This window comes from Zosterops lateralis, assembly GCF_965231275.1.
Source record: "Zosterops lateralis genome assembly, chromosome: 33".
Taxonomy (NCBI): Eukaryota; Metazoa; Chordata; class Aves; order Passeriformes; family Zosteropidae; genus Zosterops; species Zosterops lateralis.
The window spans coordinates 4,228,922-4,243,012 of NC_139793.1; the positions used below are offsets into that span (position 1 = coordinate 4,228,922).

The 14,091-nt window shown below is 62.8% G+C and overlaps 2 protein-coding genes across 2 annotated transcripts; one reads left to right on the plus strand and one right to left on the minus strand.

The window, feature by feature from the left end:
* Positions 1-7,185: 7,185 nt before the first annotated feature.
* Positions 7,186-11,519, plus strand: RCE1 (Ras converting CAAX endopeptidase 1; the record flags this gene model as incomplete). Its single annotated transcript, XM_083881331.1, has 8 exons — positions 7,186-7,358; positions 8,426-8,528; positions 8,622-8,705; positions 9,183-9,261; positions 9,664-9,831; positions 10,140-10,211; positions 10,662-10,724; positions 11,273-11,519. 8 exons carry the CDS (start codon positions 7,186-7,188, stop codon positions 11,482-11,484), a joined length of 954 nt encoding a protein of 317 aa, XP_083737457.1. The 3' UTR covers positions 11,485-11,519.
* A 903-nt stretch (positions 11,520-12,422) lies between these two features.
* On the minus strand, positions 12,423-13,561 carry ZBTB3 (zinc finger and BTB domain containing 3; the record flags this gene model as incomplete). The annotated part of the gene is made up of 2 exons (XM_083881332.1): positions 12,824-13,561; positions 12,423-12,739 (listed from the first exon to the last, which is right to left on the minus strand). The coding sequence occupies exons 1-2, from the start codon at positions 13,533-13,535 to the stop codon at positions 12,423-12,425; spliced, it is 1,029 nt and encodes a 342-aa protein (XP_083737458.1). The 5' UTR covers positions 13,536-13,561.
* Between the last annotated feature and the right edge of the window lie 530 nt (positions 13,562-14,091).

The following is a 14,091-nucleotide window of genomic DNA, read 5'->3' on the forward strand; positions in this document are numbered from 1 at the left end:
ACCTTTGGGGACCCCCGAATTTGGGGAGGGGGCGGCGCTGGGTGGGCTCAGGGAGGGGCTGGAAAAAGGGGTTTGGTTATTTTTGGGGGTGACACCCCCCAAAAAAAGTGACCCATGGAGAAAGAGGAGACCCTTAAATTAATATAGACCCCCCCCCCAATTATGGGAGACCCCTCCCCAAATTAATAGAAGTTAAAATATAAAATTTAAAAATTTAAAACTTCCCCGAATTGAAATTATTTTTCACTAAATTAATGAAGAAACTCGTCTCAAAATTAAGGAAAACTCCTCCAAATTAAGCAAAACCACCCCAAATTGATAAAGAACGTCCCAATTAAGGCAGACCCCTCCCCAAATTAATAAAGAACGTCCCAATTAAGGCAGACCCCTCCCCAAATTAATAAAAATACTCCCGAATTTGAGACCATTTCTCTAAATTAATGAAGAAACCGCTCCCAAATTAAAGGGAAATCACCCCAAACTAATGAAGAAACCTTCTAATTAAGGGAGACCCTTCCCCAAATTAATAAAGAGCTTCCCCAATTAAAAGCGACCCCACCCCAAATTAATAAAACATTCCCCAAATTAATGAAGTCACCTCAATTAACAGGAATTTTCTCGAATTAATTGAGATCCCGCCCAAAAAAATCCTTCACTAAAATTCACCTTTAGTAGAGACCCCCCCCCATATTAAACCGAGACCCCCCAAATCCTTCTTGGGGACCCCCCAAAGCCTCTTCAGGGAATTCTGAGCCCCCACAGGACCCTTCAAATCTCTCCAGGACCCCCCAAATCTGTCCAGGACCCCCCAATTCCTCTGCAGGACCCCCCAAAAATTCCTCAAAGTTCCCCCTCCTCCTCTTTAGACGCCTCCCCCCCCCCAAAAAAAAAATAATTCTCAGGGTCACCCTGAGCCCCCCCAAATCCTCCCCAAGGACCCCCTGGACATTCCCAGGGACCCCCAAACTCCACCGAGCCCCCCCAAACCTGTCCAAAGACCCCCTTGAGCCCCCCCAAATCCTCTCCGGGACCCCCAAAACTCCCCCCACCAAAAAAAACCCTCCCCGTGTCACCCTGAGCGCCCCCAAATCCTCTCAAACAAACCCTGAGCGCCCCAAATTCCTCTCCGGGACCCTCAAAACTCTTCCAAGTCCCTCCCTGGTTCCCCAGAGCCCCCCCAGAGCCCCCCCAGAGCCCCCCGCTCCCCCCCCCGTTAATGCTCTTAACGGGGATCAGCGCCCGCAGAGCCGGGGGGGTTTGGGGGGGTGGGTTTGGGGATATAAACAGGTGAATTTGGGGGTGAGGGGGTCCCCAAATTCCCTCTGGGGTGAGGGGGGGCCTTGCCCGGGGATGCGGAGCCGCTGCCGCAGTGCCCGGGACGGGGGGGGGAGACACAGGGGGGGGAATCTGCGGGGCTGGGGGGGGGTTGCAGGACCCTGAGAGTGGCTTTGGGGTGTTTTTTGGGGGTTTTGTCCCGATTTGAGCCTTTTCCCCCCTCAGGTGTGACCCCCCCCCCCCCCCCCCTTACCTGCGCTGCGGCCGCGGCGCGCGCTGAGATCGCGGCACCTCATCACACCCCGGGGGGCGGGGCCTGGCGGGGACACGCCCCCTCCGCCCTCACCGCGGCAACGCCTCAGACCACGCCCCTAATCTGCTTGTTGCCATGGCGACGAGGCGGAGGCCACGCCCCCCTTCGCAAAGAGTTTTCCCGCCACTCGCGTTTTCCCGCCCGCTAGGGGGCGCTGTGGCGGGGGGGGGGGGCAAAAATGGCGGATGAGGCCGTGAGGGGGGTGAGGGGGAGAGGAGGGTTTTGAGGGGTTTTTGTGGGGTTTTGTGGGTTTTTTTGAGGTTAGGGATCACTAGAGAGGGTTGTGGGAGTTTTAGGGGGTCCCTGCGGGGAGTTAGGGGGGTTTTGAGGGGTCACTAAGGAGGGTTGTGGGGCTTGGTGGATATTGGGAGGGGTCACTGTGAGGGGTCAGTGGTCACTAAAGTGGGTTAAGGGGGGTCTCTGAGGGGTCAGTGGTCACTAAGGTGGGTTGGGGTGGTCTCTGAGAGGTCAGGGGTCACTAGGGGGGATTGGGAAGATCTCTGAGGGGTCTCTATGAGAGATCAAGGGTTATGAGAGAAGTTTTTGAGGGGAATTTGGGGTCTCTCCACTTCTCCAGGTCCTGGAGCAGCTCCTGGTGGCCCTGGGGACCCCCAAAAATGGGGAGCCCCGACGCGGAGCTCTGCTGGTGGCCCTGACGGCAAAGGGGGACACAGGGGGGACCCCCTTTATCCTCACAGGTGGGTGGGGGGTCCTGGGAGGTTTTGGGGGGATCCAAGCTCCCCTCAGACCCCCTTGACCCCCCTCCCCTTTTCCCAGTGGCCGCCTCAGGACCCCTCAGCCATGACCTCGACCCCAAAGTGCTGGGGTTGGGTAAGAGACCCCCCAAAATCCCCCCAAAACCCCCCCAAAACGTCTCTGGGACATCCTGACCCCCCCAGAGACCCCCAAAACCTCTCTGGGACCCCTTGACCCCCCCAAGGACACCCCAAACCCCCCAACTCCTTTCAAAGCCCCCCCAAACCTCTATAGGGCCCCCCTAAATCCCCTCAATCTCCTCCTCAGCCCCACTGGGGGTCCCTTAAATCCCCCCAAAATCCTCTCCAAACCCTCTAAACCCCCCCCAAGCCCCCTAAATTTCCCCCAAAATCCCTCCCAGCCTCCCGGGGGGTGCAGGAGCTGCCGGGGGGAGCCCCCCCAAATCTCCCCCCCTGCTGTGGGAAGATCCTGGCCCAGGCTCAGGTGCAAAGGAGCTTCCAGGTGAGTTTTGGGGGGGAATTTTGGGGTCCCCCCTCTCTCTGTTCTCTTTCCCAGCCCCCCAAAGTCACCTTGGGGGTGGGAATTGGGGTCGGGGGGGCCCCCGGGAGCGGGAATTGGGGCAGGAGGATAAAAATAGTCGGGGTGACCTGGATTTGGGGGGGATGGGGGGGGGGGAAATAATGGGGTCACTGGTGGGGGGAGGGGAAATGGGGTCACTGGGGGGGGCTGGGACCCCCCAAAACACACAGGGGGATGGGAAGGGACCCCCCAAACTGGGCTCAGTTCCTTGGGGGGTATTGGGGTGCCCCCAGCACCCCCAGATTTGCCCTCCATGGGGGTTGTGGGGGATTTTGGGGTGTCCCCCTCCCCAGATCTGTCACCCCCCTGCGCTGAGCCCTGCCCGGAGATCCCTGTGGTGGCTCCTGCACCGGACCAGCCTCGTGCACCCCGAGGTATCAGGGGGGCTTTGGGGGTCCCCAAAAAGGGGAGGGGGTTCCCCATTAACCCCCCTTGGGCTCCCCTCAGGTGGAATTTCATTTCTGTGTCACCGTGGATGGAAATGTCACATCCCGAACCCTCAGGTGAGAGCCCCAAAATTTGGGACACCCCCACCTTGGGGTCACCCCAGTCCTGGGGACCCCCTAATTATTGAGGTGTGTCCCCCCACTCCATGTCCCCCAGCCCAGAGACCCCCTGGGCACAGGCAGGAGTGAGGCTGAGGGTGCAGAGCCAGCACTTCACTGGGTACGGACTGGGATGGGACTGGGGCGGATTGGGAGGGACTGGGAGGGATTAGGATGGACTGGTACAGGATGGGAATGGATTGGGATGGACTGGGATGCATTGGGAGGGACTGGGATGGGACTGGGATGGACTAAAACTGGACTGGGATGGGATTGGGATGGACTGGAATGCACTGGGATGGATTGAGGGGACTAAAGCAGGACTGGGATGGGACTGGGAGGGACTGGGACGGGACTGGGATGGATTGGGATGGATTGAGGGGACTAAAACTGGACTGGGATGGGATTGGGATGGACTGGAATGCACTGGGATGGATTGAGGGGACTAAAACTGGACTGGGATGGGATTGGGATGGACTGGAATGCACTGGGATGGATTGAGGGGACTAAAACTGGACTGGGATGGGACTGGGAGGGACTGGGACGGGACTGGGATGGATTGGGATGGATTGAGGGGACTAAAACTGGACTGGGATGGGACTGGGATGGGACTGGGAGGGATTAGGATGGACTGGGATGGGACTGGGATGAACTGGGACAGGCCAGAACAGAGAGGGCTAAACTGGGATGGGGCAGGGGGGCGGTACAGGGACAAACTGGGATGAACTGGGATGAGACAGGGGGTACATCTGGGACGGATTGAGCTGGGCTGGTCCGAACTGGTCTGGACCGGTGTGTACTGGTCCAGACTGGTCCGGACTGGTGTGTTACTGGTCGGTTCCCCCCAGGCCGCCCCGCAGCCGCCTCCGGCCGTGCCCGGGGCCGCCGGTGCCGCTGCCGGTGCCGCCCCCGCTGGCGGCCGCGGGCTTCGGGGGGGACCTGGAGCTGCTCCCGGTCAGCGCCCTCAGCCCCCCCGGGATGGGGATGGGACCCCCCCTCAGCCGAGTGCAAATATCCGGGGCTGGGGGCACCTGGGGGGGGGGGGATTGGGATGGGATTTGGGGTGGTTTGGGATGGATTTTGGGGTGTTTATGGAGGATTTGGAGTCCTGGGGTGGGATTTGGGGTTGTTTGGGAGGGGATTTGGGGTGTTTGGGGTGGGATTTAGGGGGGATTTGAGGTGGAATTTGGGGTATTTGGGATGTTCTGGGGGGATTGGGTGGTTTCGGGGGATATTTGATGTGTTTAGGGTGAGATTTGGGGTGTTTGGGGTGGGATTTGGAAGTTTAGAGGGGATTTGGGGTGGGATTTAGGGTGTTTGGGGGGGATTTGGGGTGTTTTGGGGGGATTCGATGTGTTTAGGGTGGGATTTGGGGCACCTGAGCAGTTTTGGGGTTCCCAGGGTAAAATTTGGGGTGTCCAGGGGGATTTGGGGTGCTCAGGAGAGGTCCCAGAGTGCCTGGGGGGAGTTTTGGGTTGTCCAGGGGGGTCTCAGGGCACTGTGGGGGGGGTGGAATTGATGTTCCCTGGGGGATCTCGGGATGCCCAGGTGGGATTTGGGGTTCTGGGGGATTTTGGGGGGCCTCATCCCCCTCATTGTTCTCCTTGACCTTCCCACCTTTACCTGTTTGACCCCGCGGGGGTCCCCGTGCCCCCCCCGGCCCCCCCAGCCCTGGGGGACCCCTCTCTGCTGGGGGACTGGGGGGGCTTCGGCCTGGCTGCAACACCCCTGAACCCCAAAAACCCCCCGGACCCCCGAGGCTCCTGTGAAGATGAGGAAGGTCCGTGGAGTTCCAGGGGTTTTTTGGGGGGGGATTTCAGGGTTCCCCTCCACACTCAGCCCCCCGCCATTGTCCCCACAGAGCCGATGCCCCCCGATGTCACCTTTGGGGTGCGCTGGGACCCCCCTGAGGGGGACAGGGACCCTCAAACCCCCCCCAAGGGGGACCCCAAAACCCTCCTGGTTTTCCTCTTCCTGCGGCACCGGGACCCCTTTGGGGGGTACGACACAGGTAAGGGGGGGAACCCCGATTTTGGGGGTGTCCCCAAGCTCTGGGGGGTGTCCCCCTGGGCTTGTTTCAGGGGTGTCCCCCAGATTTTAGGGGTATCCCCACGATTTTGGGGTGCTCCCCCTTCCAAACTCCACATTCCAGCTCAGCCACCCGACCTGGGCTGACCCCAAAGTTTAGGGCTGACCCCAAGATTTGGGGGTGTCCCTTTGCTTTGAGGTTCTCTCCGTAGTTCAGGGCTGTCCTCTCACTCCTGGGAGGGTCTCCACGGTTCTTGGAGCCCCCCAAAATCCGAGATTCCCCCCCAGGGATGCGGCGGCTGCTGCTGCCCCAGCTGGACCCTGTGCTCCGCCTGGGCCGCCCCGCGCTGGCCCGGGGGCTCCGGACCCTCCTGCAGCCCCTCCTGGGGGGGCTGCACCGCCAGCACCAGGTGGGTGCGGGGGTTTTGGGGTCCCCCTGACCCCCCAAAATCCCCCTTGACCCCTCAAATCCCTCCAGGCCCAGCAGGTGGTGGCCCAAGCCCAGGCCCTGGCAGTGGCCGCAGTGACAGCCGTGGTGGCCGCCAGCTCCAGCGCCCGATTCCGCAGCGCCTGCCTGGGCGCCCTGCAGGTTTGGGGGTTCAGGGGGGGTCCCCTGGGGGGTTTGGGGGTGTCCCCGGTGTCACCGTGTCCCCTCTCCAGGTGCAGGACACGCCGGCGCTGGCGGCGGCCGCACGCCGCAGATGGGCCGAGGTGTCGCGCCGGCCGGGGCTGCCCCGCGGGGGTGAGGGGGAAACTGGGGGTGGGGGGTCCCCAAAACCCCCCCCAGGGCATTGAGCCCCCTCTTTGTGCCCCTCCAGGGACCCCCCAAAAGCAGCGCCGGGGGCGGAGGGAAGAGCAGCAGCAGGAGGAGGAGGAGGAGGAAAGGCTCTGGAGCAGCCAGGGCCAGGTGGGGTTTGGGGGTCCCTCCCTCCTTTGGGGACTCCCAGGACCCCCCCAGTAACCCCCAGGACCCCCCAACTGCAGGACCCCGACGAGTGGCTGCCTTGAGGACAGAGCCCCATCCCATCCCAGTGCCCTCCCAGTTCACCCACTCCTGGCTCATCCCAGTTCCACCCGCTGGTCCCAGTTCCTTTCACGAGTTTAATTTCCTCCAGCCGCTCTCAGTTACTCCTCACAGTCCTGGTTCCCCCCGTCAGTCCCAGTTTCTCCAGTTCTCCCAGTTCATGTTGATTCTCCCCATCAGTCCCAGTTCCCCCAATCAGTACCAGTTCACCCAGTTGCTCCCAGTTCCCCCAGTCAGTCCCAGTTGTCCCAGTTCATGTTCATTTTCCCCGTCATTCTCAGTTCCCCCAGTTGCTCCCAGTTTCCCACGGCCAATCCCAGTTGTCCCAGTCATTCCTGGTTCCCACAATCCCCCCCAGTCCATCCCAGTCTCTCCCAGTTTCCCATGGTAAATCCTAGTTTTCCCAGTCATTCCTGGTTCCCGCAATTCCCCCAGTCCCCCCCAGTTTCCCAGTCTCTCCCAGTCCCCCCCAGTTTCCCAGTCTCCCCCAGTCCCCCCCAGTTTCCCAGTCCATCCCAGTCCCTCCCAGTTTCCCACCCAACCCCATCGCCCCGCCCACCCACTGACACCACTCCTTATTTACATAACCCCGCCCACCATATCTCCTTAGCCACGCCCACTCCATAACCCGCTCCATCCCCGCCCTTTTCCCCTTCCCAGGCCCCGCCCCTTTCCCCGCCCCCCGCCCAGGCCCCGCCCCCGCCATGGCGGCCCCGCAGCCCCCCGGTTCCCCCTGGGCCGGGCCGGGGTCGGGAGCGGCCCCCGGAGCCCCCGGAGCCGCCCGGGCCGGGCCCTGCTGGGCCGCCGTGCTCGGCTGCCTCAGCCTGGCCTGTTCCTACGTGGGGAGTCTGTACGTGTGGGGCAGCCCCCTGCCCAGGTACGGCCCGGTGCCTTCTGAGGCTTTGGGGGGGATTTTGGGGGGGTCAAAGGAGGCTTTGGGGGGTTTCATGTGGGGCAGCCCCTGCCCAGGTACGGCCCGCTGCGTTTCGGGGGGTCTGGGGGGGATTTGGGGGGTGTTTGGAGGGGTCTCAGGGGGGTTTGGGGGGATTCGTGTGGGTCAGCCCCTGCCCAGGTACGGCTCGCTGCCTTCCGGGGGGTCTGGGGGGGATTTTGGGGGTTTTTGCGGGGACTTAGGGGGGTTTGGGAGGGGTTCGGAGCCTGTAGGTGTGGGGCAGCCCCTGCCCAGGTAAGGCCCGCTGCCTTCCGGGGGGTCTGGGGGGGATTTTGGGGGGTCCCAGGGCGGTTTGGGGGAATTTGGGGAGGCCTGAAGGCGAGCCCGGGGGATCAGGGAGGGATCTGAGGGGTCTATGGGGCACCTATGGGGGAATTGGGGTGTCTGAAGGAGATTTGGGGGGTCTGGGGGCAGCTGAGGGGGGTCCCAGGGGGATTTGGGGGGTCTGGGGGCAGCTGAGGGGGGTCCCAGGGGGATTTGGGGGGTCTGGGGGCATGCACAGAGGATCGGGGAGGGGTTTGGGCATCCCTGAGGCACCTGGGGAGGAATTTTGGGGGGGTCTGTGGATTATGGGGGGGCTGGGGGCGTGTACAGGAGATTGGTGGGGTTCCTGGGGAGAATTTGGGGTCCCTGGGGGGTCCCTGGGAGGGAATTGGGGTCCCTGGGGGGATCCCTGGGGGTATTTGGGGTCCCTGGGAGGAATTTGGGGTTGCTGAGGAGGGAACTGGGGTCCCTGGGGGGGGTCTCTGGAAGGGATTTGGGGTCCCTGGAGGAGATTTTGAGTCCCTGGGGGGGATTTGGGGTCCCTGGGAGGGATTTGGGGTCCCTGGGGAGGGTCCCTGGGTGTCCATACAGTTGGAACGACCCCTTGTGTGATTTGGGGGGGATTTTAGGGCTGGGGGGGGGGTCTCCTCAGTGCCTGGGGGTGCCGGGGGGATATCGGGGAGGGGGATTTTGGGGTGCAAACCCCCTCCCCGGGCCCCCCTCCCCAGGGACCACCCCTCGGTGATCAAGCGCCGCTTCACGAGCGTCCTGGTGGTGTCGGGGCTGTCCCCGGCCCTGGTGTGGCTCTGGAAGGAGCTCACGGGGGTCAAGGTGAGCTCGGGGGGGTTTGCTAAAATCCCTAAAATCGGGGGGAGGGTCCCAGAGCCCCCCCAGACCCTCCTGACCCCCCAATTTCCCCCCCAGGCTGACACCCCCCTGCCCGCGCTGCTGGGGCTGCGCCTCGAGGGGCTGGTCCCGGCCACGCTGCTGCCTCTGCTGCTCACCATGGTGGGTCTGGGGGGGCTGGGACCCCCCAAAAACATCCCTGGGACACCCTCGGGGATCCCCAAAATCCTCCTGACCCCCCAGGACCTCCCCCCTCCCCAATTTATTGAGCTCCCCCCCTCCCCATGATGTTCTCCCTGGGTTCTTTATATGTGGTGGGTGTGGGAGGGGTTGGGATTCCCCCTAAAATCCTCCCTGGGACCCCCAAAACCCACCCAGGACTCCTCAAAACCCACTCAGGACCCCTCAAAACTCTCCCTAAGTCCCCTCAAACCCTTCTGAGACCCCCAAACTCCTCTAGACCCCCCTCAAATCTCCCCCAAATCTCAAACCCTGATCCCACTCCCCATGGTGGGTATGGGATGGAAAATGGGGAACCACCCCCAAACTCCCCCCCCAGATCTCCCCACTGACCCCCGCAGGGGATGGAAAAGGGGAGTGCGACCCCCCTGACCCCCCAAATCCCCCCTGACCCCCCAGATCCTGTTCCTGGGGCCTCTGATCCAGCTGTCCATGGACTGTCCCTGGCGGTGGCTCGACGGCATCAGGGTGGCCCTGGGTAAGGGGGGCACAATTTGGGGAGGGGGCACGAATTTGGGGGGCTCAGGAATTGGGGTTTGGGGGGGCAAGGGGTCCTCAAAATGGGGAGTGGAACTGGGGGGGGTTTGGAGGGACCTGAGTGGGTGAAAAGGGGGAGTTTGGGGGGTCTTGTTGGGTTTGGGGAGCCCGTGGGAATTTGGAGATTGGGGAGTCAGTTCTGTGGGATTTTGGGGCTCAGCTCTGTGGGGTTTTGGGACTCAGTTTTCTGGGATTTTGGGGTTTTTTTGCAGGTTTTTTTGGAGTGTTTGTTGGGTTTGGGGGCTCCGTGTGGGTTTGGGGTTTTGAGCCTCAACTCTGTGGGGTTTTGAGCCTCATCTCTGGGGTTTTTTGGGGCTCATCTCTGTGTTTTGGGGTCCCCCAGACCCGCGGGTGTGGGCGCTGTGCCTCGGGGACGTGCGCTGGCTGCGGAACCAGGTGGTGGCCCCGCTGACAGAGGAGTTGGTGTTCAGGGCCTGCATGTTGCCCATGTTGGTGCCCTGCACGGGGCCTGGCCCTGCTGTGCTGGCCTGTCCCCTCTTCTTTGGGGTCGGTGAGTGGAACCCTAAAAACACCCCAAAAATGCCATAAAATACCCTCCCTCTCCCCTGTCCTCTCTCCTTTGGGGTCGGTGAGTGGAACCCTAAAAACACCCCAAAAATGCCATAAAATACCCGCCCAAAAATGTCCTAAAATACCTTCCCTCCCCCCTGTCCTCTCTTGTTTGGGGTTGGTGAGTAGAACCCCCAAAATATCCCCAAAAACCCTCCCAAAACTCCCTTCTCCTGCAGCCCTGAGTACTCCCTGAACTCCCAAAAACCCCAAACCCCCCCAAAAAAACCCCAAATCTGCTGCCCCCAGCCCATTTCCACCACGTGATTGAGCAGCTCCGCTTCCGCCACGGCTCCGTCGGCAGCATCTTCATGGCAGCAGGTGAGGAGGGGGTTTAGGGGGGTCTGGGGGAAATTTGGGGGGTCCTGAGGGAGTTTGGGATGTCCAGGGTGAAGATTTGGGGTGTCCTAGGGAGGGATTTGAGGTTCTTGGGGATGTCCAGAAGGAGTTTGGGATGTCCAGGAATGTCCAGAGTGAAGATTTGGGGTGTCCAGAGATGACCAAAGGGAATTTAGAGTGTCCTGAAAGAATTTGGGGTATCCAGGGTGAGGATTTAGGGGGTCTGTGGGGTTTTCATGGTGGTTTGGGGGGTCCAGGGGGGTTTTGGGATGCCCAGAGCTGTCCAGGGTGGGAATTTGGGGTGCCCAGGGTGGGATTTTGGAGGCCAGCATGACCCTTGTGGTTCCTCTGAGTCTCTGGCAGGGGTGGGGGATGGATTTGGGGGTCCCAGGGGGTTTTGGGGTGCCCCTGACCCCCCTTTTTCCCCTGCAGCATTCCAGTTCTCCTACACGGCCGTGTTTGGGGCCTACACGGCCTTCCTGTTCCTCAGGACCGGTGGGTTTGGGGGCCCGGGGGGGTTCCCAGACCCCCAGGGTGTGCTCAGGGTGGATTTTTGGGTCCCCAATCCCCCTTTCCCTGTCCCCAGGTCACCTGGCAGGGCCAGTTCTGTCATTTCTGTAACTCCCTGGGGTTCCTGGGGAGGATTTGGGGAGATGTTGGGGGGAGTTTGATGATCCTGGTAGAAGTTTGGGGGGTCCCAGGTGTGTTTTTGGGGTGCCAATGTCCCTGTCCCTGTCCCCAGGTCACCTGGCTGGGCCAAGGTTGTGTCACTCCTGTAACTCCATGGGGTTCCCAGGGGACATTAGGATGTCACGGGGGGTTTGATGTCCCTAAAAGAAGTTTGGGGTGTCCTGGGTGTATTTTTGGGGTGCCAATGCCCCTGTCCCTTGTCCCCGGGTCACCTGGCGGGGCTGGGGCTGTGTCACTCCTGTAACTCCATGGGGGACATTGGGATGTCAGAGGGAGGTTTGATGATCCTGGCAGAGATTGGGGGATCCCAGCTGTGTTTTTGGGGTACCAACGCCCCTGTCCCCTGTCCCCAGGTCACCTGGCGGGGCCGGTGCTGTGTCACTCCTTCTGTAACTCCATGGGTTTCCCGGCGCTGGGCGCGGCCCTGGGGCACCCGCGGCGCCGGGCGCTGCTCCCCGCCTACCTGCTGGGCGTGCTGGGCTTCCTGCTGCTGCTGCACCCCCTGACCGAGCCCGCCTTCTTCGGGGCGCGACCCCCCTGCCGGGACCCCCCCGCCTGCTCCTGACACGGGCGGGGGGCGCCCGCCCCTCCCCACACCCTCCCTCCTCCCCCCCCTTTTTATAGGAGCCGCCGCACAGAGTCTATTTTTGTGATTAAAGTGGTTTAAGGCTTTGTGGGGCGTGCTGGGATGGATTGGGGGGGACTGGGATGGGAGTGGGAGGGACTGGGATGGATTTAGGGGAACTGGGATGAACTGGGAGAGGACTGGGATGGATTGGGATGGATTTGGGAGAACTGGAAGGGACTGGGATGAATTTAGGACAACTGGGAGGGACTGGGATGAACTGGGAGGGGACAGAGATGGATTTAGGGGAACTGGGAGGGACTGGGATGAATTTAGCGGAACTGGAAGAGATTGGGATGGATTTAGGGGAACCGGGATGGACTGGGAGGGGACAGGGATGGATTTGGGGGAACTGGGAGGGACTGGGATGGATTTAGAACTGGGAGGGAACGGAAGGGGTCTGGGGCTGATCGTGATAGACTGAAAGGGGAGTGGACGCGACTGGGATTGAACTGGGGTGAACTGGAACGAAGCCGAGTCAGGCCTGGCGCTACCCCGAGGTCCTCCCATCCGCCAGGGGGCGCTACCCCCACCCACATATCGAACCGACCCGGCAAACGAGGGGGCGCTGTCACACGAGGCCACGCCCCCTTCAAGCTCCGCCCACCGCCCGTGTCCAGCGTCGCTTTATTGGCTCGTGACCCCCGTACACCCGCGCGAGACCACGCCCCCACAATGAGACCACGCCCCCAGGCCCCTCCGGTTCCCCCCGGGGCGGGTCCCGGTCACGGCCGCTGTCACAACCCCGGTGTCGCCGGCCAGGGCGGGTGTCCCCGTCCCGGTGGCTCCGGACAGCGCAGGTGTCCCAGTCCCGGTGTCCCCGTTGCCGCCCGCTGGGCTCGGTCCGTGCCGGTGCCCCCGGGGCGGGTTGCGGGCGGTCAGGGCGGGTTGTCGCCGTCCCGGGCGGGGTCTCGGGGCCCCCGGGCGGGCCCGCCGTGGCTGTGGGCCTTGCGGACGTGCCGGTAGAGGTCCCCGGACTGCGTGTAGGAGCGCAGGCAGTGGCGGCACTCGTAGGGCCGCTCGCGGGTGTGCACCGTGGCGTGGCGCCGCAGCGTGTACGAGCACGAGAACGTCTTCCCGCAGGTGGGACACGTCGGGGCCTCCTCGGCGAACAGCCCGAACCCCCCGCGGGGCTCCAGCGGCGCCAGGAACAGCGGCTCCCGCAGCCCCCCCAGCGCCGGGCTCAGCGCCGCCCCCTCCCCAAATCCCCCCGCTCGGGGCGGCGGAGGCGGCGGCGGGGGAGGAGGAGGAGGAGGGGGCGCGGGGGGACGGCGGGCACCGTCGGGTTCCTCGTCCGAGATAACGATGGCCTCAGCCTTGATAACAGCGAGCGGGGCGGGGGGCGCGGCCCCCCAGGGCCCCTCCAGGGAGGGCGGAGGGGCGGCCCCGGGTCCCGGCGCGGCCTCGCTGGAGCTGCTGGGGCTGTTGGGGGCCCTCTCGCCGCCCACCCCGGGCTGGGTGGTGTCGGCCGCGTCCACCAGCGGCTCCGGCGGCGTCCCCGCGTCCCCCAGCGGAGCCTGCGGGGGCTGCGGCGGCTGCGGCGGCGGCTGCGGGGGGCTGGCAGCGTCCTCCTCCTCCTCGTCCTCCTCCTCTCGCTTGGTGCTGTCGGCCTCGGCCGGGCCCCGCGCCTGCAGCTTCTTCTTGCACAGCTTGACCACGTCGTTCATGTGCAGGTAACTGGCGGCGGCCAGCACGTCCTCCAGCGGCGCCGCCAGCGCCAGCCGCCCCTCGTACATGAACTCCAGCAGCAGCGCGAAGGCCGGCGCCGTGACGATGTCGGTGTTGAGGGCCACCACGGCCCCCCGGGCGCCTCCAGCGCCGCCCGGCTCGGCGTAGCAGAGGTGGAAGAAGGAGCTGCAGGCGGCCAGCACGGCTCGGTGGGCGGGGAAGGGAGAGGTGCCCACCAGCACCGTGCAGTCGCAGAGGATCCCCCGGGAGCGCTGCTCCCGCAGCCCCCGCAGCAGCTGCCGGCTGTGCTCGGGGAACTCCATCGGGCTGCGGGGAAAACAGGGGAAATATGGGGGGTCAGTGCTCAGGGAACTCCATTGGGCTAAGGGGGGAAACAGGGAGAAAATAGGGAAATATGGGGGTTAGTGCTCAGGGAACTCCATCGGGCTTAAGGGGGAAAAAATGGGAAAAATGGACCATCAGTGCCTGGGAAACTCCATCGGGCTAAGGGGGAAAACAGGGGAAAATGGGGGGTTAGTGCTCAGGGAATTCCATTGGGATGAAGGAGGAAATGGGGAAAAATGGGCAAACAGTGCTCTGGGAACCCTATCGGGCTGCAGGGGGAAAAATGGGGAGAAATAGGGGAAAATGGGGAGAAACTGGAAAAATGGGAGTCAGTGCTCTGGGAACTCCATCGGGATGGGGAAAAAATGGGGGGAAAATAGAGAAAAACGGGAATTAGAGCAGGGTCAGGGCTCTGGGAACTCCATCGGGCTGGGGAAAATGAGGAAAAACAGGAAAATGAGGAGTCAATGCCAAGGGAACTCTGTGGGGCCGGGGGTGATTGAACTGGGGAGGGGGAGAATCAGCGGTTTGGGA